Here is a 26,857-nt window from a genome sequence, read left to right as displayed (position 1 = left end):
TGTTAGCCTCCCTAGTAGCTGGGATTACAGGTGTGCACCACCGCACCCAGCTAATTCTTTTATTTTTTTGTAGAGACAGGGTCTCACCATATTGCCAAAGCTGGTCACAAACTCCTGGGCTCAAGTGATCCTCCCACCTCAGCCTCCCAAAGTGTTGGGATTACAAGTGTGAGCCACCATGCCCAACACCTCTCTTCTTATTTGACAATGCATTTCATGCAATTTAACCTATTAAATAAGTCTAATTAGTTTTAACTTTTTTAAAAAAACAAAGTAAAGGAACAAATTCTTTGAGATAGTCTAGGGTTCTGGGAAATTTCAAGTTCAGTTCAAAATTAAGGTTTCATTTAGAATTTGATCTTGGAAAAGCAATGTCATAAAAAATTTCGAAAGTTTTGAACAGTTGACTAAATAAGATCTTAGACAGCTATGAAACAATACTTAAGCAATCTATTTAACCAGTATGACAAAAGATTTCAAAAGTAACTATGGGGGTAACATAATTTTTTTTTTTTTAAAAAGACCTTAGCTCTTTTAAAAGTGAGAATACTTGGTTTTCTTAAATAATCAGGAAAATAATAAAGTTGATATAAAGCACAGGAAATTATTTTAAGATACACAATCTTTTTATTCTAAGTCGATTACTTTAAAAGCAAAAAAAAAAAAAAACTTTTGACAATTTCTTATTAAGAGCAGACCAGTAACCTAAGTAAATGTTGTCATTTTTACAGAGAAAAAATCAAATTCTAGTTTTGCATCAGTGTACTTTTAATTTTAAATGTCATTTAAGGTTTTCTAAAAAACCATTATAAATAAAACCATTTGGTCTTAGCCAGCTTTGACCATGCAACATAAATTTTTCTTTTCACAAGACTTTTCAAACTTTCTATATCCATATTTCTATATTTGTTGAAGGCCGAAAGAGTGAGGGACATGATCAACTCATATAACCACTAGAGGCTATATGAGTAAACTGCAAACTGTTCTCATGAAAGTGGGTTGTTGGCAAACTGACAAACTGCGTCTGCTGCCCAGAAAGAATGCTGAGGGCAGTCATGACCCAGGCATAAGTGTTTTTTGTGATTAGGTACATCTTAAGCCTATTAGTAATAATTTGAACCTGTGATCAATTACGCAGCTGACCAATTGTTACCTCTTCCTCCCTGCTCATTCTACCCAATAAATACAAAGGGCTGTGGAAGCTCAGGGTGGCTGCCCTTGCTCACTAGAGGCAGGGAGCCCTCTTCTTCTTCCCCATGTTACCCTTCCTTCAAAACAGTTTCTTTTAAGTTTTCATTTCTGCGTTTGTCCTCTGTTCAGTCTTGTAATGACGGTCTCAAGCAGTAACAGTAGTAACTGTTGTAGTGATGGTCTCAAGCAGTAATCGTGGCAGTCTGCTACATATATTGTCCTAAATTTTCTTCTTTCTCATCTTGACCAGTCATTTTATTTTAAGACAAAATTACTTTCTCCTTCTCTTGACAAAAACATATCCTACATTCCTTGTAAACTTTTCATACAAAGTGTTTGTATACATTAGTACCGTTGATTTCACAGAGAAAAACTAGGAAGTAAATTACTGTGAATTATTTGTCACATACCAGCATTCTATAGTAGACTAGCAAATTTTATGAATATACCATCTCACTAGCTTTTATAGGTATTTTCTGCTTCATAGTATTAAAAACTAAAAGTGTGTAAACTTAAACTTATGTTTAAAAGTGTATGTTTTAGCAGTTTATCTTACTTAGAAATTATCAATGAATATCTATTAATTTAATCTAACATAACTTTAAGACTATAAGTTACTAAAAAGATTTTGGAAATTATTTTTAGTAAGACATAACACTAAACAAAGCTACCTAGCATCTCAAGTTATTTCCTTGTTAACTATTCTTATGGCACATGCATGTTAGGTAAATATAAAAGAATAACAACAGCAAAAAAACTAAAAAGGGTTAAATACACATTTGTTGTTTTATTGTTTCACTTGATACATATAAAGTAATAGATATCAAGAAATTCATTTTTACTATATCTTTATTTGTACATGTGTTCTTAGGCTGAATGTATAATTTTTATAATCTTAAATATCTAGTAGCTATCACAAGTTTATTTGACTTAGTAAACCCAAGTAGAATAAAAATATATGCTTGTATGATAATTAATTCTGATAACTCAGAAGACACAGCTGTGTTTTATTAAACCAACATTACTAAACCAGTCTTAATTGGCAAAGATTCACCCAAGTCAAGTGAATCTGAAAAGAATGTGGATTAGTTTGTATTTTTCTGAGAGTGTGAGGAATGTTTAATTTATATAAGACTTGTTGAGCTCTAAGGCAATTTTAGTAGACCTCCTTTAAGAGATTTTATAAATTAAATTTGTAATACGATCTCAAGGTAAGAAAATATCACATATACACAACATATATATGTATACACACACAGAGAGAGACATATATAGAGATCTTATAGGTCCATTCTAAAATTTTAGCCACAAGTCAAGTGAAACACAATAATAGAAAACTCACTGATTTATATAAAATACTTGGAATTATGTTTTTAACAGAAGTAACAAGTTAAGGTGATCTACTCAATATGAGGGCTAATGCTTTTTACCATTATTTATGGAAAAGCCTTTAAGGCTTTCTTTGTCTTGATATGTAATCTCACAGACACTGTGAACTACTTTTTAGGTGAAAGACTGTGGGAAAATCAAATAGTTGTTTAGATATTTCCAAAGCCTATCTGGGTAGATCAAATATCTAGTCTCTTTCCAATTTGTTATTTTTCCTTTTTAGTCTCAGGTAGTTGCTTCTGAGGGTTCCTGAGTTTCTTGAAAGCCTCTAAAGGGGGCAGGGGATCTAAAGTTCTAGTAACTGTAGAGGCTGGTGTGAACAGAAGGATGAAGGAGGTAAGGGGTTGAAGGTGGACATATCAAGGGAACTGAAGGGAAGATCAAAGGTGGTACAAGGAAGAAGGAGGAGCAGAGATGATGGGAAGGGAGGGGTCTTATAGGAGCCAGTTTGCAGAGATTTGAAGTTTCCCAAAGAGGCCACTGATGTTCCAAATTATCCTTAGTTAAATTCACACCAACAAAAAAGGAAGCCGACATAGTTAGTGGAGTATAGAGTTACCAGGGGCTCAAAAACGGGACGGGGGTTAGTAAACTGAAAAGCTCCCAGGAGAGAAGCAGAATCAAATGGAGACCACAAGGAGACCTCATAAGAAGCCAAGACAAATGTCCAGCCTAGGACTCAGGAAGTGAATCTCCCCACAAAACAAAGAGCCAGGAAGAAAGACTTTCAGTCCAGGATCGATAAGTGAATCCCCACTTGAAAGAAAGAACAGGAAATAAATTTCAAGCCTAGAAGGGACCTTTCAGACAAAGAAATCTAAAACTGTAATCCAGCTTCAGAGAGTTTACAGAAGCTTAAAAATCAAAAAATCTATCCTCACCATCCTTCAACAGACTGTCATCTGGAGCACTGGCTCAGGAGTCAGACTCACCAATGGATCCCCAATCAATCATTCAGGAGTGAAGACAAGGTCTTCAAAGGGGTGCACTTGGAGTCCTGGGTGAGAGGTTTGGAAATCCAATGATGAATCTGCTACCATCGGAGTCACAGCTGTACCATAACTTAAAGGAAAAATTGTTCATGACACTTGTTAACAAAGTGGAGGACTTTATTTAGGGCTATTGTGGTAGGTGGCAAGACTATCATGTTAGAGGAGAGAGAATGGGCTCAATTCCAAATACAGCAAGGATAAGTGGGGATTTATACCCATGGAACAGAGTGAGGAAGTCAGTGCATGGAGAATTACTAAAAGGAGACATCAAGGGTAGGGGATTCTTGCTAAATTGACTACAAAGATTCTTGCTGAAGGCAGGCCAGAGCGATTAGACATCAAGGGCAACAGATGCTGTCTAAACTGGGCTAGGTGTGATTTGCAATAACACTGGGCAATGTAGGCTTTAGGACAGGGCCCAAGGTCAAGGTCTATTCAAGAAGGCTCAGAGTCTTCGTCAAAATATACATAACACTGATTTTGGAAACTGAACAAATTTAAGTAATGAGTTGTACACAATGTGACTGAGGAAGAGTAAAGGAAAACATTATTAAGAGACTAGAGAATATTATTATTCTATTTACTGTCCAATGTATATTGATAAATGAAATAGGCCTACATTTTTTTCCCTTTTTCTCCTTGTTATGTTTATCACATTTGGAGATTTGTTATTCTAGATTTCTAAAATGAGTTGAATCTTCCATTTTTTAAACACACAGAAACACTTTAATATCATTGGAAATTATCTGTTCTTTGAAGATTATTCAGAATTATCTTTATTGTTACCTAAGATGGAGGCCTATTTAAAGAACAGATCTTCAACATCTTGCTACTGTCTTCTAAAGCATTGCTGTTAGGGTTTTCTCTTTCTGTATTTACTTTGCAACTTACATTTTGCTAGAAAAACACTTGATTTCATCTAGATACCTAATATTATTAACATGGTTGGACATAATAAATACTGTCTTACACTTCTTGCAATCTCATCTCCATCTGTGGTTATAAATCTTTTTCTCACTTCTAAAATAATTTTTCTCTTTTTATTCCCTGAGGCTTATCACGAATGTGTCTATTTTTTTCCAGTTCTTGCAAATAAGAATGCTGTTTTATTAGAAAAAATTATTTTTCATTAATTTTACTTATACAGCTATTCTCTCATTCTTTGTTTCTTTTCTTTGAATTTTTTAGTTCATTTATTGTCAGTCAGTTTCTGTAAAATGACATTTACAGCTAATTGCCTTTTCCTTTATTTATGTCATGTGTTTTGATATTGTGCCCATATTTTGGGGAAATTTTGTTTTTTGTTCTTGATCCGAAGATAATTTGAAGAATGTTGCTTAATTCCTAAGTAGTTAAGATTCTATCAACCAACATTTTTTGTTCTTTCTAGTTTTATTACATTCTAGTCAGAAATTTAGCGTGTAAAATTTCTACTTAAGTTTTTCTTTATGAGCATAAAACAGATGTTTTTCATGGATATTAGAATCCCTTATTGACAGGATTATTTATTCGTTGCTATATATAATTTACTTGTCAAATCTATTTTATAAGACTTTAAAAGAAGTATAGAAAACATCCCACAATTATCTTGTTTTAAAAAATATTTCTTTGTATTTTTAGGAAATTTTACTTGATATATTTTCTATTTTGGCCAGTGTGAAGGCCTTTATTTTATCTTCATGGATTATACCTTTTTTTTTCCAATACATAGTATTTCTTTTTATCTTTAGTCTTCATTTCTATATTATTTTATAATATTGTTTCTCTTTTTTAAATTGGAAGTTTCATAAATATTTTTATTCATATTTTTATTTTCAATCATTTCAGGTATATATTTTTGCAAATTATTGATAAAGAAATTAAATTCACTCATATTTATGATAACATATATTTATTTTAAAATATTATTTTATGTTTACAGTTTTTTAAAAGTCATTTCCTATTTTTCCCTCCTTATATTGCAGGCTTGAAGTTTCTTTGTATTGCTCACTTCTCTTGTAAATCTGGAAGTTCAACTAACTTTTCCCATCTGCTAGCCACCAACATCAAATCATTATGATAATCTTTATGATTATCTTAACTATCTTTAACTTCAATTACCATGTTTAAAATTACATATGATTAAATAACAAAAATACACACACACACACATATATATATATATAAAATTATGCTCACTTCTATTTTGATGTTTTGTTTGCCCATTTCATGCCATCGCACACAAAGATCAGACTTCAGGAATGCTAGCCCTAATACACTAAATACTGTATTTTACTGAGGATATTGTTTTAAATTGTTGCCGTTACATTTTTTTGCTGTATATATTTTTTGTTTCATGAATGCTTTATCACTTATAATCTCCAGTGAAATTATCAACATGCATTAAAGAATATTTTGTTTTAAAAATATTTTTTTGAACAGATATCTAATACTTTATAAAAACAAAATCACATAAAATCATTGAGAAGTCATGTTGTCTTGCTCTCCACCATCCTATTTCCCCTAGGACTTCTATAAGTAACTAATTAATTCCGTGGATCTGTCCACTATTTTCTATTCAAATATACATTATTTTAAATTTTCTTATACAAAACGTATCATAATGTACCTTGCTTTTCCAAGATCCATGAGATATTGTGTTGTTAGTATAAAGAACGTACAGGCTCACGCCTGTAATCCCAGCACTTTGGGAGGCCGAGGCGGGAGGATCACGAGGTCAGGAGATTGAGACCATCCTATAACGTGGTGAAAACCTATATCTACTAAAAAAAAATACAAAAAAAAATTAGCCGGGCGTGGTGGCGGGTGCCTGTAGTCCCAGCTACTTGGGAGGCTGAGGCAGGAGAATGGCATGAACCCAGGAGGCAGAGGTTGCAGCAAGCCGAGACGGCGCCACTGCACTCCAGTCTGGGCAACAGAGCGAGACTCTGTCTCAAAAAATAAAAATAAAAAAATAAAAAACGTTCTCATTCTTTTTTTTCCCCACAGGTGTATGGTATTCTTTTATGTGGGTGAACCATACTTACTTTAGTTAACCCTCAGTGCTGGAGATTAGAGTATTTTTCCAATAATTTGTTAATATTAAATGATGGTACAGTGAATAACCTTTAGGGATACCATTTCCTTCTTGTATAGTATGTCCTTAGGATAGATACCAGAAATGGGACCAGAGAGCCAAAGAGTAAATACATCTGTAACGTAGTAGGTATTGCCAGATTCTTCTCTACAAGGACTATATCATTTTGCTTTCACACCAGTAGTACATGGAGTAGGCATGGTCTTTGACTTTGACACAAAATCCAGAAGCAATTTTAAAAAACTGATTAGTCAGCTACACAAAAATGTTAAAAAGTCTGAATAGCAAAAAATACATATGTAGATTTAAAAAACTGACAAACTGGGAACATAATTACAACTCATACCAAAGACGAAGGGCTCATTTCCCAAATAAATAATGGGAGAAAAAAAGGCAAAAAAACTAATAGAAAAATAATCATTAAAGGATACTAACAGATCCTTATTCACATGAAAGGATACACAGCTTTGCTTATAATAAGAGAAATAAAAATCACAGATCATATTTTACCTATCAGGCTAGTAAAACTCCAAAGTTCAACAATACTTTTGTTGTCTTGTCTGTGGGGAATTGTTGACTTAGTTGGAATTTATATTGATGTATGGATGAAGCAATATTACCTTTTTCAAATGACTACCCAGATCGATCAACACCAATTTATTAAAAAGTCTATCTATAGCTCACAGATTTGAGATGCTACTTTTATCATATGCTAAACTCTCATATATTTAGGCTATTTCTGAACTCTATATCTTTCAATGGTGTATCTTTTAACATACTAATACTGTATTATTTTACTTAGTGAGGCTTTATTATATGCTATAAAATCTAATATGTTCAATAATCCTCATTTTTCAAAATATCCTGGCTATGCTTATTTATTTTTAAAACAACCTGAATGTCCATCAATAAAGGAATAGGTAAAAAAGGTAGTACATTTAAGGGATAAATAGCATAGCAAATAAAACTGAATTAACTAGATTTATATCAACAAATAAATCTCAAATGTATAGTTTTGAATGAAAAACCAAGTAACATGATAAATTCCACATAATGCCACTTATAGAAATATAAGACAGAAACCTCCAAACATTGTGTTTTTGGTCTAGATAATCACATATATATTCAAAACCTTAAAAAATGTATTAGAATGATTCATATCAAACTCATAAAGGTTATTTTCTCTGGGGATGGAGAAAGGGAACATAACTGAAGTGGCTGTTAGAAAATGTTAACATTGACTGCACTGTTCTTTCTTTTTTTAAAAAGGAGGAAGATTTATTTGTAATATTAAATTAAAAATTGATATTACATATAAAACTACAGCCCATTATCTGGTACATGAGAGGACTCTAAGTCTTGAGCCTTCTCCTAGTACTACCATGTCAGGTTAGAATTAGGAATCACTCAGCCCCAGAACAGCTCAGAAAAAGAAGGGAGGGATTCTGTGCTCCTAGCATCCAAGAATGTAAGAAAGTTCAAGCAACAAAGAGGACGAAGCTAAGACACAATCTTCTAATATTACAAACCCATAAAAATAGGAATAAAATGTTTAGTTTAAATCCTATGAAACTGCTTGCGTTTTCTAGGTCAAAAATGGTTGAAGAGCAATTCATATAATTCAATCTTTATATGATAAAAGTTTTTTTTTTTTTTTTTTTTTTTGAGACGGAGTCTCATTCTATCCCCCAGGCTGGAGTACAGTGGTGCGATCTCAGCTCACTGCAACCTCCGCCTCCCGGGTTCAAGCGATTCTCCTGCCTCAGCCTTCGGAGTAGCTAGGATTACAGGCGCCTGCCACAACGCTCGGCAATTTTTGTATTTTTAGTAGGGACAGGGTTTCACCATGTTGGCCAGGCTGGTCAGAACTCCTGACCTCAAGTGATCTGCCCGCCTCCGCCTCCCGAAGTGTTGGGATTACAGGCGTGAGCCACCGCTCCAGGCATTTTTTTTTTTTTTTTTAATCCACAGCTGAGCTCAAAGGAAGGAAAGGTAATACTCAGGTGCCAGAAATGAAGAGAATAGTTAAAAGTCAGAGTGGTGAACTCATGTGCCTAATCTGAGGAGAGGAAATATCAGATTAGATATAAATGCCAACAATATAGGAAGAAGATGTAGCCATAGAACCATCTAAGACAAGTTCTGGGACTGAAATACTTGCGGAAAAATCAGGATGCCGACTTCTTCCTAAATGAAGCAGACCACCAAACCCTTCCTAGAAGTCTGAAGAAGTGACAGAAAGTCAGATGGAAAAAAGTCATGTCATGTGAGAAATCAGTTCTAGATCTATACTATGCCTACAAGTGGACACTATACTTACATTGCCTATATATGCTAAGAATACCCAAACAAATTTTAAATATCAAAACTTAACACATTATAAATATAAAAAATATAAATGTAAAACTGACTGTAACAGGGGAGTAAGGCAAAAGCTAATAAAAACTAGTCTGTAGCAATATTTATTTTTCCACTATTTGGACAATATGGGACTCTTTCACACACACACACAAAATCTCTGCTGAAAATAAGCATAGGATAGAAAATTATAAACATGACAGAGGCTCAGTAGCTAAAACAAGAGAACTGGCACCCAAAGAAACTAAAATAATAAAGCACTAAAAATATTTTATGAAAATATAAAATAATTATGTTTAAAATGATTAAATGAGTGTAAAAATAGAAATCATAAGAGAAAACAGGACACTGGGGGAATATGAGCAAATTAAAAAAAAATGTCTAGAAATTTTAAAAAATCAATTGGCCAGTTAAATATATCATAAAAATCTGAAGAGAAAACTAGTGAATGAACAGCAGTTCTAAAACAATGACTCTGAAGGAAAACAGAAAAAGAGATGGACTGTAGGGAGAAAACGGAGAGCTGTGGAGAAAAGGAATGAAAAAGTCAAACATACATCTAATAGGAGTTCAAGACAGGGAGACTAGAGAGCATGGGGAAGAGGCAACATTCTATGAAATAATACTGAAGAATTTTAGTCTTAACAATGGACATGGATATAGAGATTAAAAAGAAAAGTCCTGAACAAAATAAATAAAAATAAATGCATGCTTACTACTAGTATGGGGTAAAACTACAGAACAGCAAATATAAAATATTTAAAGTAGCTGGAGAGAAAACATAAATCATCTTTAAAGTAACAACCAAAAGACTAGTGGATCTCAAACTTTAGCACACTTCAGAATCATCTGGAGGACTTTAATTAAAATACAGAGTACTGGGTTTCGAAACCAGGATTTCTGATTCAGTAAGTCTGGGATAGGTCCTGAGAACTTTAATTTCTAACAAGTTCACAGGTGATTCTGTTGTTGCTGGTATAGGAACCATACTGTGGGAACCTCTGAGTTCAGCTAACAAAAGAAACCTCAAAAGCAACAGTGGGAGACAGAAGATAGTGCTGAGAGAGAACAATATCATTCAGGAGTGTGAAGTAAAGATTATTTTACATATAGAAATATTAAGTTTACTATTCACACTCCCTTGCTGAATGAGCTATTAAAAGACGTATTTTAGGCACAAGGAAACTGATTCCAGAAAGTGGTAGTGCAATACAAGAAGTAATAGTTGCTAGCATAAATAATTATAATGGGCCAGGTGCGAGCCTGGGCAACATGGCAAAACCCTTCCTCTACAAAAAAATACAAAAATCAGCTGGGCGTGGTGGTGAGTACCTGTAGTCCCAGCTACTTAGGAGGTTGAGATGGGAGGATCACTTGAGCCCCAGGGTTAAAGGCTGCAGTGAGCTGAGATAACACCACTGCACTCCAGCCTGGGCAAGAGAGTGAGATCCTGTCTCAAAAAATAATAAAAAAAATGAAATAATAATGCTAAGCAACACACTCTTAAGCAATTAATCAAAAAAGAAATCACAAAAGAAAATACCTTGGGAAAAAAATGAAAATGAAAACACAACTATTTAAACTTATGGAATTTAGCAAAAAACAGCGCTAAGAGGAAAATGTATGAGTGTAAGAGCTTACATTTTTTTAAAAAGATGAAAGACTCCAAATCAACAACCTAACTGTACACCATAGGTAAAAAGAAAAGGAAAATCGAACAAAACCCAAAGTTACCAGAGGAAGGAAATAATAAAGATTGAAGCAGAGATAAATAAAATAGAGAACAGAAAAACAACAGAGAAAATAAACAGAACTATGAGCTGGTTCTTCAAAAAGATCAGCAAAAATGATAAACATTTAGCAAGACTGAGTAAGAAATAAAGACAGAAGACTTATTCCTGGAAACATACAACCTACCAAAAGGTAGTAACGAAGAAACAGAAAATCTAAACAGACCTATAACTAAGAAGAAGATTGAATAAAAATAATAAAATAATAATTTCATAAATAATAATAATAAAAATCAGTAATACAAATCTCCCAACCAAAAAAAGCCCAGAACCAGATGGAGTCATTGGTGAATTCTAATAGGAGTTCAAGACATATATTTAAAGAAGAATTAACATCAATTCTCAAACTCTTCCCCAAAAATGAAGACGGGAGAATATTTATTAACTCATTCTATGAAGCCAGCATCACCCTGATACCAAAGCCAGAAAAAGATATTATAAGAAAACTATAGGCCAATATCTTTTATGAATATTAACATAAAAATCTTCGACAAAAACCTGAATTTAACAGCACATTAAAAAGAGCTGAATTTAACAGCACATTAAAAGAATTATACATGATAACCCAGTGGAATTTACTCCTTGGTGCAGGAATGGTTCGATATATAAAAATTAATCAATGTGATAGAATACATTAACAAAATGAAGAAAAGTAGCCACATAGTCATCTTATATGTAGACAACCCTAAAGATTCCACACACAAAAAACTGTTAGAACCAATAAATAAATTCAGAAAATTAGAGAAAAGTAGCAGGTTACAAAATCAACACACAAAAATTAGTTGCTTTTCAATATGTTAATAATAAACAATCTGAAAGGGAATTAGGTAAACCATTCCACCACAATAGAATCAAAAAGAATAAAATATTTAGGAATAAACTTAGCCAAAGAGGGAAAAACATATATACTGAAAATAAAATATTACTGAAAGAAATTAAGGTGGATACTAGAAAGTGAAAAGACATACTGTGTTAAAGTATTGGAATACTTTATATTGTTAAGATGCCTGTTCTACCCAAAATGTTACAAATCATGGAAACCCATATCAAAATCCCAATAATGTTGTTTTTTTTTTTGCAGAAATACAAAAATACATCTCAAAATTCGTAAAAAATCTGAAAGGACCCTGTATGGCCAAAATAATCTTGAAGAAGATGAAAAAAGTTGAAGAATGCACACTTCCTAATTTCTAAACTTACCAGTATTCTACAGTAATCATTGTGGAACTATTAATAGCATACAGACATATTAGACTAACAGAATGGAATAGAGGGCCCCAAAATAAATGCCAGCATATATGGTCAAACGATTTTTAACAAGGGTGGAAAGACCATTTTATGGGGAAAATAACAATCTTTCCAGCAAATGAAGTTAGGAAAACTGGATATCCACATGCAAAAGAATAAGCTGGACCCTTACCTTACACAATATACAAAACTTAACTCAAAGACCTAAAACTATAAAACCTTTACAAAGCACAGGGGAAAAGCTTCATGATATTGAATTTGGCAATGACTTCTTGGATATGACAAAAAATACATACAATAACAACAAAAAATGATAAATTATACTTCATTGACGTTAAAAACTTTTGTTTATCAAAGGATATTATCAATAGAGTGCAAAGGCAACTTACAAAATGGGAGAAAATACTTTCAAATCATATATCTGAAAAAGATTAATATACAGAATCTATAAAAATTCCTATAATTCAACAACAAAAAATCTAACAAGTTGGCCAAAAAGTGTGCAAACAACTTGAATAGATAGTTCTTCAAAGAAGAGAAAATCTTGGTCAAGAAGCAAATAAAAAGATGCTCAATATCAGTAATCATTAGGGAAATGCAGATAAAAAATACAGTGAGGTATCACTTCATAACTGCTAGATGGTTATCATTAAGAAAAAAAGAGGAATAAGGAAAATAAAACAGAAAATAACAAGTGTTATCAAGGATGTGGAGAAATTGAACCCTTGAACATTCTTCGTGGGAATGTAAAATGGTGCAGCCACTATGGAAAACAGAATGGGGGTTCTTTCAAAAATTAAACAGAATTATCATATGATACAGCAATTTCAGTTCTGGGTATATACCCAGAAACAGCAAAATCAGGAACTGGAGCAGATAAATGTACACCCATGTCTATAGCAGTATTATTCACAACAGCCAAATAATGGAAGCAATCTAAATATCCACTGACCAATGAATGGATAAACAAAATGTGGTATATGCATACAGTAGAATATTATTCAGCTGTAAAAAGACAGGTAATTCTGACACATGCTACAACATGGGTGAACTTTATGGACATTATACCAAATGAAATAAGCTAGTAACAAAGACAAATATTATATGATTCCACTTATATTTGGTACCTTAAGAAGTCAAATTAATAGGAATAGAAAGTAGAATGGTGATAGAGGCCTGGGAGGAGGGGAGATGGAGAGTAAAGTAATTATTTGATGGGTATGGAGTCTCAGTTCAGGAAGACGAAAAAATTTTGGAGATGGGTGGTGGTAATGGGTGCACAACAATGCAAATGTACTTAATGCCACTGAACTATACACTTAAAAATGGTTAAAATGGTAAATGTTATGTCCTGTATATTGTAATACAATTTTTTAAAAACAACAATTTTTTTGGTATTTAAAAGCAAGGTAGAACAAAAGTACTACACGGCAGTAGCATGAATAAGGATGGAAAGTATTCAGAATTTGTGTTCTAAGATCTTATTAATATTTGGGTGGAGTTTACAGGTATTAACTTTTGGAATTTATAAAAAGTACATACATTAAAATACTAAAAATAACCAATAAAAGAGTTAAAATAAATTGAGTGATGTCCAAATCTGCTAAAGAAACATTTTAAATAGGCCATACTATTATGATAGACTATACTATTTACAGTTAATATTTATGTCCTAATAAAATACATGGGAAAAATATACATTAACTTCAAGAAAGAAGAAGAAGGTAAAAATTTAGGGTGGGACTTTAACCTATATATCAAATACTATTCTTTTAAAAATGTCTATATTTAAAAATACCAATTGTGAGTATACAGGTATATTATTTTATATACCTTATGTTTGAAATACTATATAATTTTTAGAGATGAGATAGAAAACCTATGAAAAGTTGTATTAGAAAGTATTATGTGTTTATTAATTTTCAGGAGTAAGGATAATCTTCAAATTGGGAAGAAACAGAATTAGTCACAAAAAATGGGAAATTAGTTGAAACTCCCAAATATCCCCAAACTCTATAACTGAATTCAAAAGATAAAGAATTGGCTTAGAAAAAAGTATCTTCAGCAGATAGAACCAAATGCTAGCATATTTCTATAAGACAGCATATAATCTGACATGGAAATGCTGACAATATAAAAGGTAAAGGAAATGACCCAGAAAGAACTCAAGTATGTCCTATCAAAATAGTATTTTAAAATCAACATGAAAACAAATGACCATTTTTGTAATTTCTTCATTTAGCAAGTAATTGAACATGTCCAAATCAGTGAGGATGTGGTGAAAACAGAACAGCTGGTATTTGCTAAATTTGGCACTACCCTTTAGCATAGCAATTGCTATGTGTTAAATTAATAAAAAATATCATACCCTTTATCCCATTTCTGAAATTTGTGCTAAGAACTAATGCTGAAGGAAGAAAAGACATGTCTAGGAAAGTAGTCCTTGCAATATAATTTATAAGTTTGAAGCTTCTAATTCCCTAACAGGACAGTTATTTATTTGCCGGATGTCAGTCATTTTAATGACAGTCACGAAAACTCAGTAGCAACCAGGGAATAGTTGATGAGTTGTTAAATGACTATAGGATGTAAAAGAGGGGGAAAGCAAGAACAGCATTGTAAGGTAAGGCAAAATCAGGGTCAAGACTAGGGTGAGGAAACTGAGACACTTCCTTAGGAGCCAAATTTGGAATGGGCACCAAAAAAAAAAAAAAAAAAAAATTCAGATAACAAACATTTTTAAAAGGCAAAGCTAATGTGACATCGGTGATGGAAAAAGCTAAAAATAAAAATTTCAAATACAAACAGAATCTCATCTTGATTTGCACCACCCTGAGAGTGTCGCACTTGTTTTTCCCTAATCCAGACCCAAGGAACCTTTCTTTGTTAAATTTTTTAACATTTTCTTTATCCTTGATATTGATAATTTTGCACTGATTTTTAATTTTTAAAAACCCGTTGCATTAAAATATCATTTTCTTGAATTGGCGCCCCCTTAAAATCTGCACTTGAGGCCAGTGCCTCCATCACCTTAGTCCTGGCCCTGTGTAATATCATGGTAATAAGCATGTGTTAGAGTGTCCGCAGTTTTTCTCTGTATAAACTTCACGTGTACTTTAAAATCCAAGCTAAAAGTGCGGTTCTCCGCGATCCTTCAGCCTCAAAGCAGTGGCCCCAACTACCCGAGACCCAGGGAGGCGTTGTGGCAACGGTAGAGGAAGGGTCGGCAAACCGCCTTCCGGCCTCACCATGAAGCGCAAGTTAGACCCTTGGGGAATGACGTCGCCCCGCAGCTCATTGTGGAGGTTCACGTACTCGTTGATAAAGTCTACGTCCTCCTCGTGTGGCAAAAATCTCGCGTTCAAACTAGAACCCAGTAGCAGTAGCCACAGCTCACAGAGCCGCAGCTTCAAAACGCCCCCTACTGCCAGGGGTAGGGATTGGGCGCTCCACTCCCGGGCGAAGGGCCTTGGGGCCTCCATGGTCCACCGGCCGCTGACAGGCCAGTGCGCACGCGCTGGCCGTCCCAGTGACCTGCCAATCTACGGAGGACGCAAGCAAGCCTTGTCCCGCCTCCCGGAAGGAGAAAGGGAGGAGGGAGGAGGAAAAACAAAGGAGGGAGGAGGGGGTAAGGAGGAGGGAGGAGAGAAGAGGGAGGGGAGAGTGGGTAGCGGAGGGGGAGAGGAGGGGAAAGCTAGACCTGCAGAGTGAAGAAAGCTTGTAATAGATGTCTGACAAACTAAAGAAAGACTTGTGTTACGTGAGTAAGCCCTTTTCACTAAACTAATGTAGTGAAATGTTATCCCGAATTGATTTCTGACACTGAATGATATGTCGTTATTAATGAGTCATCAGTTTGTATGGTAAATGCCAATTGCTGAGTAACAGGTCTGAGGAACCTTCTAATTGTGCCAGGTGAAATGATTTTTCTGCGATACAGATAGAAATTCAATTAAATTTTTTTTCCCCATTACCTGTTGAGTTGGAAATTTGGTGCAGGGCCTGCCCTTTATTTTCCTCAGGGACAGAATGGAATACAGAAATATTTCTAGTTCTTAAGGCCAACTTAATCGATGAGATTTTTTTCAGTTTTTAAATGAACCTTTGTGGGAAACCACAAAATAAATGGGAGTGAAGGGAGAGTAGGGATCACCAAACTCTTCAAAGGTTAAAACATTTCTACTTCTTCTCTCATTAGCACAATTCAGACAGCCCGGAATATCAAGATTCATCTTTTTCACTAATTGTGGCATTCACAGTAAGAACAAACTCTTTTGTTTTCTTTTTTTGTTCCAGACAAAATTGGCTAATATCTAGCTGATTTTGGTCTGATCTGTTTACCTCCAAACATTTTCCTCAAAAACAAAACAAAACAAAACCAACTTGCTTTGAAGACTTTAAATTCTAAGCATGGAAAAAAAGCAAGTATTAGTTTTGGAATACACGTTTGCATATTACATATTGTGCTTAATAGCATTAAGCAGATATGGAAAATTGACATTGGGAGAGAATTTTACTACAAAACATTGTAACAGGTTATCCAAACATTTATAAAAAGAAAAGTGCTTTTAAAAATTGTCTGTGATGCACACAATTGAAAAACAATAGACCTATGTAAGATGGTTTCATTCATGCCCTTAAATACTTACTACTATGCAGTGTTTTAAGTGATTGAGAAAGATCAGTAGACAAGACACAGATCCAGCTTTCAAGCAGCTTACAATTTAGTGAATTAGCAATCAGGCAGTATATAAAACATGTGATAAATACAAAGCCAAAATTCTATTGCTTGGTACTCTTGTGGAGGACCAGGGAAGCCTTTCTGGAAATTGTATACAGAAAGTGAAACAGACAAGTCTAAGATAGCATTCTAAACAAAGGGAAAAGCATGTAATGTGCCTAAGGAGAGGAAGATCCTAAACGCTAGAAGTATTTTAGTATGGCTAGAACCTATTTAAGGGTGAAGGTGGCAAGTGCTGAAAGATGCAATTCTTTTATTATGGTGGTACTGTTGTTAGACTGCAAAAAATGCTAAAGAAAAAGTATAGAATAATGCAATCTTAGATTTGGAAGAAATTTTAGCCACTATTGTTAGCCTCCTGTGTTAGGTATACTCTCCGGAACATCACTGACAGGTGATCATCACATCCTTTTCTTAAATAATTAGACCAACAGGGAAGCCCATTCCACTGCTAGACATCTCATTCAATAAATATTTCCTTGGTACTTCCTGTGTGTCACAGCCCAGCTAAAGGCTCAAATGCTGAACAAGCTAGACATGGAGTCTATCCACAGGGAGCTTTTAATTAAAGGTGACACAGATGAATCATCAAACAGTTACAATACAGAGTGGTGAATACTATTTTTAATCTATTTCACAAATATTTAATGTGTCAGGCACTATTTAAAATGCTTGGACAATATCAACTCACTCAAGTCACACAAATCTTAAGAAATAGTTATTATCCCTTTAACAGATGGAAAAACAACTGAGAAAAAGAGAAATCAAATTGCCTGAGGCCACCCAGCCAGGGAGTGGTAGAGCTACTTTTGTGGTTTTTTTGTTTTGTTTTGTTTTTTTACCAATTCCTTTTCTAAAAATAGACTCTTTTTTAATAGCAGTTTTAGGTTCACAACAAAACTGAGAGGAAGGTACAGAGATTTCTCATGTACCTCCTGTCCCCACACAAACATAAACTCCCTCATTATCAACATCCCACAACAGAGTAGTACATTTACAATTGATGAACCTACATTTATCCATTATTCCCACCCAGAGTTCATAGTGTATATTAGGGCTCATTCTTGGTGTTGCACATTTCATGGGTTTGTATAAATGTATAATGACATGTTTCCAGCATTTAGTACCATATAGAGTCGTTTTGCTGCCTAAAAATCCCCGGTGCTCAGACTATTCATCTCTCCCTGCCTCCTAACCCTGGCAACTACTAATTTTTTTTTACTGTCTTCATAGTTTTGCTTTTTCCAGAATGTTATATAGTTAGAGTCATACAGTATGTAGTCTTTTCAGATTGGCTTCTTTCACTTAGTAATATGTGTGTAAATTTCTTCCATGTCTTTTCGTGGCTTGATACCTAATTTCTTTTTAGCACTGAATAATTTTTCATTTTCTGGTTGTACCAACATTTCTTTATTCCAGTAGCTACTGAAGGACATGTTGGCTGATTCTAGGTATTGGTGTATTATTCTATTCTCATGCCACTAATAAAGACAGACCCAAGACTGGGTAATTTATAAAGGAAAGAGGTTTGATGAACTCACAGTTCCACATGGCTGGGAGCCCTCGCAATCATAGTGGAAGACGAAGGAGGAGCAAAGGGACATCTTACATGGTGGCAGCCAAGAGACCATGTGCAGGGGAACTCTCTTTATAAAACCATCAGATCTCATGAGACATAATCATTACCATGAGAACAGCAAGGGAAAAACCTGCCCCCATGATTCAGTTACCTCTCACCTAGTACCTCCCATGACACGTGGGGATTATTACAATTCAGGGTAAGATTTGGGTGGGGACACAGAGCCAAACCATATCAATTTGCAAATGTGAATACAGTTGTTATAAACATCTTTGTGCAGGTTTCTGTGTAGACATAAGTTTTCAACTCCTTTGGATAAATACCATGAGCATGATTGCTGGATCATAACTATATGTTATAGTAAGTGCTACTGTTTGGATATTAGTCCCTTTCAAAATTCATGTTGAAACTTAATCCCCAATGTAACAGTATTGAAAGGTGGAGCCTTTAAGAAGTGATTGGGTCTGTCCTCATGAATGTATTGATCCATTCATAGATTAATGGGTTAATGGATTAGTTTAGCCCCTTTACCATGTGATACTCTGTGCTGCCTTGGGATTCTGCAGAGTCCCCAGTAGCAAGAAGGGCCACACCAGATATGGCCCCTTGGCTTTGAAATTCTCAGCCTCCATAATTCTAAGAAGTCAATTCCTTTTCTTTATAACTTACTCAGTTTCAGGTATTTTCTTATGAGCAACATTAAACAGACTATGGCAGTAAGCATAATGTTCAGTTTTTTAAGAAACCGCTAAACTGTGTTCCAAAGTGGCTGTGCCATTTTGCATTCCCACCAGCAGTGAATGAGAGCTCATGTTCCTCCACATCCTTGTCAGCATTTGGTGTTGCCAGTGTTCTGGATTTTGGCCATTCTAAAAGGTGTGTAGTGGTATTTCATTGGTATTTTAATGTGCATTTTCCTGGTGACATATGATACACCTTTTCATATGCTTATTTGAGTACTGTATGTCTTCTTTGGTGAGGTGTCCATTAAGGTTTTTGACCCATTTTTAAATTAAGCTGTTTGTTTTTCGATTGTTGAGTTTAAAGAGTCTTTGCATATTGTGCGTAATAGTTTTTATTGCATATATCTTCTGTAAGTATTTTTCTCCCAGGCCATGGCTTGTTTTTTCATTCTCTTGAGAATGTCTTTTGCTGAGTAGAAATTTTTAGTTTTAATGGCACCCAGCTTATCGATTTGTTCTTTCATAAATCATACCTTTTGTATTGTATCTAAAAGGTTATTGCCAAATTAAAGATCATCTAGATTTTCTCTTATATAACCTTCTGTGAGTTTATACTTTTGTATTTACATTTAGGTCTGTGATCCATTTTGATTAATTTTTGTGAAGGGTATAAAGTTTGTGCTTAGACTGGTTTTTTTTTTCTTGTATATGGACATTCAGTTGTTCCAGAACCATTTGTTGAAAAGACTACATTTCTCCATTATATTGCCTTTGCTCCTTTGTCAAAGATCAGTTGACTTTATTTATGCTGTTCTATTTCTCAGCTCTCTATTCTGTTCTATTTCTACTTTCACCAATACTATACTTTTTAAATTATTGTATTTTTGCTATTGTTTGAATGTGTCCCCCTAAATTCATATGCTGGAAAATTAATCCCCAATACAACAGCATTGAGGGGTGGGATCTTTAAGAGGTGATTGGGTCATGAGAGCCCTGTCCTCATGAATTGTATTAATGCCATTATCACAGGATTGGTAAAATATTGAGGGAGTGAGTTCCTGATAAAAGAGTGAGTTCAGCTCCCTTCTTTTGCACATGTGCATGCACTCTCTTCCTCTGTGAACTCCTGCCATCAGATGACACAGCCAGCAGGCCCTCACCAGATGCAAGCTCCTCAACCTTGGACTTTCTAGCCTCCAGAACTGTAAGAAATTGATCTTTTTTAAAAATAAATTACCAAATATCAGATATTCTGTGATAGCAGCACAAAACAGACTGAGACATGTACCCTTATAGTAAGTCTTAATGTCACGTAGTGTTAGTCCTGCAACCTTGTTCTTCTCATCCAATGTATTGGCTGTTCAGGGTTTTTTTGCCTCTTCATATAAACTTTAGAATAATTTTGTCAGTCTCCACAAATTAACTTGCTGAAATTTTGATTGGGGTTACATTAAATCAATAGATCAAATTGGGAATTACTGATATCCTAACAAATTCCTTGTTCATTCTATTATGAACAAGGAATATTTATGAACAAGGAAATAGAATGAACAAATTCCTTGTTCATTCTATTTATGAACAAGGAATATTTCTTCATTTATTCAGTTCTTTGATTTATTTTATCATACTTTTGTAGTGTTCCTCATACAGATCTTGTAAATATTTTGTTAGATTTATGACTAAGTATTTGTTTGTGTGTGCTAAACGCTATTATGTTTCCAATTTTAAATTCTACTTGTTCATGGCTAGTATATAGGAAAGCAATTTAAAGTAACTGACTTTTCTATATTAACCTTGTATCCTGCAACCTTGCTAAAATCATTTATTAGTTTCAGGAGTTTGTTGATTCTTTGGATTTTGTACATAAATAATTATGTCATCGGCAAACAAAGACATTTTTATTTCTTCTCAATCTATAAACCTTTTATTTTCTTGTCTTATTGTATTAGCAAGGATTTCCAGTATGAAGTTGAAGAGCAGTGATGAGAGGGGCATCTTTGCCTTGTTCCTGATCTTAGTGAGAAAGCTTCCTGTTTCTCATCATTAAGTATGCAGTTAGCTATAGCTTTTTTTTGTAAATATTGATATCTTTATCAATATCTCAAGGAAGTTTCCTACTATTCCTAGTTTATTGAGAATTTTTATCATGAGTTCATACTGGATTTTGTCCAGTGCTCTTCCTGCATCTATGGATATAATCATATGATTTTTCTTCTTTAGCCTATTGATGTGATTTATTACATTAGTTGATTTGCAAATTGAACCAGGCTTGTATACCTATGTCTTAGTTCATTTTCTGATGCTTATAACAGAATACTTGAAACTGGGTAATTTATAAAGAAAAATAATTTATTTCTTACAGTTATGGAGGCTGAGAACATAAGGTTGAGGGGCTGCGTTTGGTGAAATACCTTCTTGCTGTTGAGAACTCTCTGCAAAGTCCTGAGGCAGTGCAGGGCATCATATGGCAAGAAGGTTGGGCATGCTAGCTCTGGTCCCTCTTCCCCTTTTTACTAAGCCCTTTAGTCTCACTCCTGTGATAACCCATTAATCCATTAACTTATTATCCTATTAATCCATTAATCTATGAATGTATTGGTTCATTCATGAGGGCAGAGCCCTCATAACCCAATAATCTTTTTAAAGCCCCACCTTTCAATACTGCCTCAATGGAAATTAAATTTTAACATGAATTTGGAGGGGACAAATATTTAGACCAGAGCAATCTGGAATAAATTCCACTCCATCATGTAATATAATTATTTTTATATGTTGTTGAATTCAATTTGCTTAGTATCTTGTTGGGGAATTTTGCATCTATGTTCATGAGAGACGCTGGTCTGTAGTATTTTTTTTCTTGTAATGTTTTTGCAGGATTTTGGTATTAGGGTAATGCTGGCCTCATAGAATGAGTTAAGAAGTATTCTGTTTGCTTTTATCTTCTGAAAGACATTATACAGAACCGATCACTTTTTTCTTTAAATTTTTGGTAGAATTCACCAGTGAATTTATCTGGGCCTGGTACTTTCTGTTTTGGAAGGTTATTAGTTATCAATTAAATTTCTTAAATAGGAATAGGCCTCTTCAGATTGTCTATTTCTTCTTGCATGAGTTGTGAGAGATGTGTCTTTCAAGGAAGTGGCCCGTTCATCTAGATTATTAAGTTTATGGGTGTGGACTTGTTCACAGTGTTGCTCAGTTATCCTTTTAATGTTTATCAGATCTGTAGTGATGTTCCTTCCTTCATCTCTGATATTGATAATTTATGTCTTTTCCCTTTTCCTGTTAGCTTGGCTACAAGCTTATCAATCTTATTTATGCCTTAAAAAACCAGCTTTTGATTTTATTAATTTTCTCTATTAATTTTGTTTTCAATTTTATTGATTTCTGTTCAAATTTTTATTATTTCTTCTGCTTACTTTGGGTTTAATTTGCTCCTTTTTTTCTAGTTTCTCACAGTGAAAGCATATGCGATTTTAGATCTTTCTTCTTTTCTAATATATTTATTCAATGCTACAAATTTACCTCTAAGCAATGCTTTGCTGCATCCCACAAATTTTGCCAAGTTGTTTTCATCTTCATTTATTTAAAAATATTTTGAAATTTCTTTTGAGATTTTTTCTTTGGACCATGTGTTATTTAGAAGTGTGCCATTTAATCTCTTATTTTGGAATTTTATGGTTATCATTCTGTTACTGATTTCTAGTTCAGTTACTAGTGGGCTGAGAGCAGGCATTACATGATTTCTATTCTAAATTTGTTAAGGTGTGTTTTATGGTCCGGAATATAGTTTATTTTGGTAAATGTTTCATATGAGCTCGAGAATATATATTCCACTATTGTCGAATAATGTATAGACGTCTTATTACATCCAGGTGATTGATGTTGTTGTTGAGTTTAACTATGTCCTTACTGATTTTCTGCCTGCTGAATCTATACATTTCAGGTAGAGGTGTTTTGAAGTCTCCAACTATAATAGTAGATTCGTCTATTTCTTCTTGTCATTCTATCAGTTTTGTCTCATATATTTCTACACTCTCTTGTTAGGTGCATATACATTAAGGATTGTAATGTCTTCTTGGGGAATTAACCCCTTTATTATTATGTAATGCCCCTGTTTATTCCTGATAACTTTCCTTGTTTTGAAGTTGGCTGCAGCCAAAATTAATATAGCTATCTTGGTTTCTTTTGATTAGTGTTGTAAAGCTAGATTTTAAGCCCAGGTGACTAAGATAGGAGTATGGAAGGACACACAAAAGCATCTCATTTGGTTTCTGTAGAAAGAAGTGGGGTTTGCTGACAATGTTCTGCAAATATTCAATCTTTCGTATCTGTCAGTGAATCAGCTCCCATTATATACTTCATATAAAAAAATTTTAATGCATTATATTCTATGATATATATTTTCAAAAAATTTAAAGAGGCATGTAATACATGAGAATTATTTAATCATAGTTTCATGAAATACGTATTAAATCACAGGTTGTGTACATTTTCTAATAAGGTTTGAATGGTTGTAGATTTTTGAACTTTGAAATTTGGGGCAAAACAGTTTTAAGTTATTTTATATTGAAAGTGATGGAAATAATTTATCACATTTGGTTTCTTGAGGGCATTGGAATTGTTAGAGGGTATTGACAGAGTCATTTATTTCTTTACAAGGAATGTGGAAAATAAGGTTTCATTAAATTATTTAAATTCTGCTACTTATATACTTTTTGCATACCCATTTAATATTTCTGTTGTCATGTATAACAGATATAGCTTTAATTTTAAAAACAAGAGCAATTTTGGGATAAACTTTAAGCCTCTTGCTTATCTCAGATGATTTGTGACTTTCCTTAAGTTCTCAGTTTCTGTACACTTGTACACTGCACTTGAAATTATTTTTTAAAATTCTTCTTCTTTTTTTTTTGAGATGGAGTCTCACTCTGTCACCCAGGCTGGAGTGCAGTGGCATGATCTTGGCTTACAGCAACCTCCGCTTCTTGGGTTCAAGTGATTCTCATGACTCAGCCTCCTGAGTAGCTGGGACTACAGGCATGCACCACCACACCCAGCTAATTTTTGTATTTTTAGTAGAGATGGGGTTTCACCATGTTGGCCAGGCTGGTCTTGAACTCCTGACCTCGGGTGATCTACCCACCTTGGCCTCCCAAAGTGCTGGAATTATAGGCGTGAGCCACCATGCCTGGTCTACACTTGAAATTTTAAGGAAATAATACTCTAATTCCATATGCTTTTTGATTTGGATAAAAGCTAGCAAATTTAAAAATGTATTTTTAATCTACATTTACTGAAAATGATCATGGGATAAGACTGAAGATACTAAAATGTATTATTTTGTTCTCTGTATAGATGTTATTAGAAACATTGTTTTTATTTTATTGACTCCTTCTCGTTGTTTCTTTTCTATACATGATTGATCTTTTCTATAATTCAAATTTAAGATTCAGATAATTGTGCATGAGAAGCATTAAAGGAGAAAAGCAAAATGAACCACACATAAAAGCCAACTTCGAAAGGTAGAAAGATAGACTTTACTTCGTTAAAATGTAAAATAGGGCAACTGAGAAATTTGCTAGATAAATGTCCAAGGATTAAAATCCCAGATACACAGGGAGCCATTCAAATTTCGTAAGAGGCCGGGTGCGGTGGCTCATGCCTGTAATCCCAGCACTTTGGGCGGCTGAGGTGGGCAGATCACGAGGTCAGGAGATTGAGACCATCCTGACCAACATGGTGAAACCCTGTCTCTACTAACAATACAAAAATTAGCTGGGCATGGTGACACATGCCTGTAGTCCCAGCTACTCGGGAGGCTGAGGCAGGAGAATCGCTTGAACCCGGGAGGCAGAGGTTGCAGCGGGCCGAGATTGTGCCACTGCACTCCAGCCTGGTGACAGAGCGAGACTCTGTCTCAAAAAAAAAAAAAAAAACACTTAAGAAAATGAATAATAGCAGCACCATTAGAAAAATAGAGGAAGAAAATGAACAGGTAATATACCAAAAAAAAAAAAAAGTCTAAATAACAGTGTAGTTGAAATATTCATCCTGCGTCTACTCTTTTCACATATAGGTATGATGGAGTGTATATAACTAGATTCCAGGAGGAATTTGGACCTCTGGAACTAAAGTATCGTTTGTCGCTGTATTAGTTTGTTTTCATGCTGCTGATAAAGACATACCTGAGATTTGGCAATTTACAAAAGAAAGAGGTTTAATTGGACTTAGTACAGTTCCACATGGCTAGGGAAGGTCTCACAATCATGGCAGAGGGCTAAAGCCACTTCTTACATGGCGGCGGCAAGAGAGAATGAGGAAGAAGCAAAAGCGGAAACCCTTGATAAACCCATCAGATCTCATGAGACTTACTCACTGTCATGAGAATAGCACAGGAAAGACTGGCCCCTGTGATTCAGTTACCTCCCCCGGGTCCCTCCTACAACATGTGGGAATTCTGGGAGATACAATTCAAGTTGAGATTTGGGTGGTGACACAGCCAGACCATATCAGTCTCTAAAAGACCGAGCCATAAAATTGAGTATAAATCCGAGACTATTTATATTAAAATTTGACTCCTGAATGTACATTACTTCTGTATTCATTAGGTCAATATGAAGTATGGTCATATGTTTGAAACAACTTCCTGTAATCTTTTCATCAAAGGTGAAAATAACATTCCTAGCCTTTCTTAATAACTCTCAAACAATATATTGGTAAATTTGAATGTAGTTTATGAAAATATGTTTAGCTTTACTGGTAGTTCAAGGAATAAAAATTAATAGCATCTACCTCATTATTGAGGGAATTATATAAGTTATTAGATGTAAGGCACTTAGTGCTTGGCATAGTAATACCTACTGTTAGGTATTACTATTATTAAATTTAAATACTCTTATTTTCACTCATTGATTTCACAAGAACTAAAAATAATTATTAACACTTAGCATGGTGCCAGATATTATGCATGCTTAATAAATGTTTTTTTATATTAGTTTTCATGAGAGCATGCTTAATAAATATTTATTGAGTTATTCTTATAATAATCAATGTAGTTTCCCTAGCTGCAAGAAGCAAACCCAGTGAATATAACTACAGGTGAGATGCTGGTAGTTTTAGTCTGGAGGACATTGGCAAGTGATATGTTGCTTTCCTGAGAGAAAATGGGAGTTCCACTCGAAGTGATGATAATGGAATTTATTTATTTCCCCTGGTACAGTTAGTGATCACAGGTAAATTTAATTACAGTTCAAATTACCTAGTTTTAACTAAGCAAACCATCTCAAAATGATCACATATCCTGCAAAAATTGCTAAGAGGAAATTGCCGATTCAATATAGTTGTCAAGATACAAATGCAAGCAAATAATATAAAACCGTCAGAAGTGTTTCTTCTTATATTCCTGGCATAAACATCTCTTTAACACTTATTTTTAAATTTATTTTACCTCATCCTTTTTAGGTTCAATTATTATGTATTTTGTAATATATTACTTTATTATAAAAATATACATAATACATTTAGTTAAATGTACATATAGTACCTTTTGATTTAATCGAAGGGTTACCACTTCCACATTTGTTAGAGAATGTCCTAGTCTGGGCATGTTTTCTTATGTTCTAGGAAACCTCTCAGTCTCAGGCAAACTAGGATTTTTGGTCACTCTACAATTTTTTTTTTTTTTTTTTTTTTTTTTTACTGATAGGGATGCATCATAATAATAATAATAAACTACAGAGAATACTGTTTAAACTATCTCTTCACCATTTCTCCCAAGAGGTAGAAAACTGGCCCAACTATTATTGGC

At 34.2% G+C, this 26,857-nt stretch overlaps 2 protein-coding genes across 11 annotated transcripts in view; one reads left to right on the top strand and one right to left on the bottom strand.

Moving 5' to 3' along the window:
- Nucleotides 1–15,599, bottom strand: part of GLIPR1L2 (GLIPR1 like 2) — a 40,538-nt gene extending 24,939 nt beyond the window's left edge. Inside the window, exon 1 of the mRNA XM_003954446.5 lies at nt 15,293–15,599. Within this exon, the coding sequence (XP_003954495.2) occupies nt 15,293–15,526 (234 nt within the window). The 5' untranslated portion in view covers nt 15,527–15,599. The remainder of the gene's footprint in view (nt 1–15,292) is intronic.
- Nucleotides 15,600–15,655: 56 nt separating this feature from the next.
- The window catches only part of CAPS2 (calcyphosine 2), a 116,305-nt gene continuing 105,103 nt past the window's right edge, over nt 15,656–26,857 (top strand). For 2 of the 10 annotated variants that reach the window (XM_063785919.1, XM_063785920.1), the window contains exon 1: nt 15,740–15,804. Coding sequence is in view for 1 of the 10 variants with exons in the window: in XM_054664507.2 (XP_054520482.2) it covers nt 15,772–15,804 (33 nt within the window). In the remaining 9 variants the exon portion in view is untranslated. Of the gene's footprint in view, nt 15,805–20,170; nt 20,252–26,857 lie in introns of those variants that run through there. The other 8 variants (XM_063785921.1, XM_063785915.1, XM_063785913.1 and 5 more) reach the window with 7 other exon arrangements.

Source organism: Pan troglodytes, chromosome 10 (assembly GCF_028858775.2).
Source record: "Pan troglodytes isolate AG18354 chromosome 10, NHGRI_mPanTro3-v2.0_pri, whole genome shotgun sequence".
In the NCBI taxonomy this organism is placed as follows: domain Eukaryota; kingdom Metazoa; phylum Chordata; class Mammalia; order Primates; family Hominidae; genus Pan; species Pan troglodytes.
Note: the sequence above shows the minus strand (reverse complement) of the source record. Positions and strands in the feature narration are given on the sequence as shown.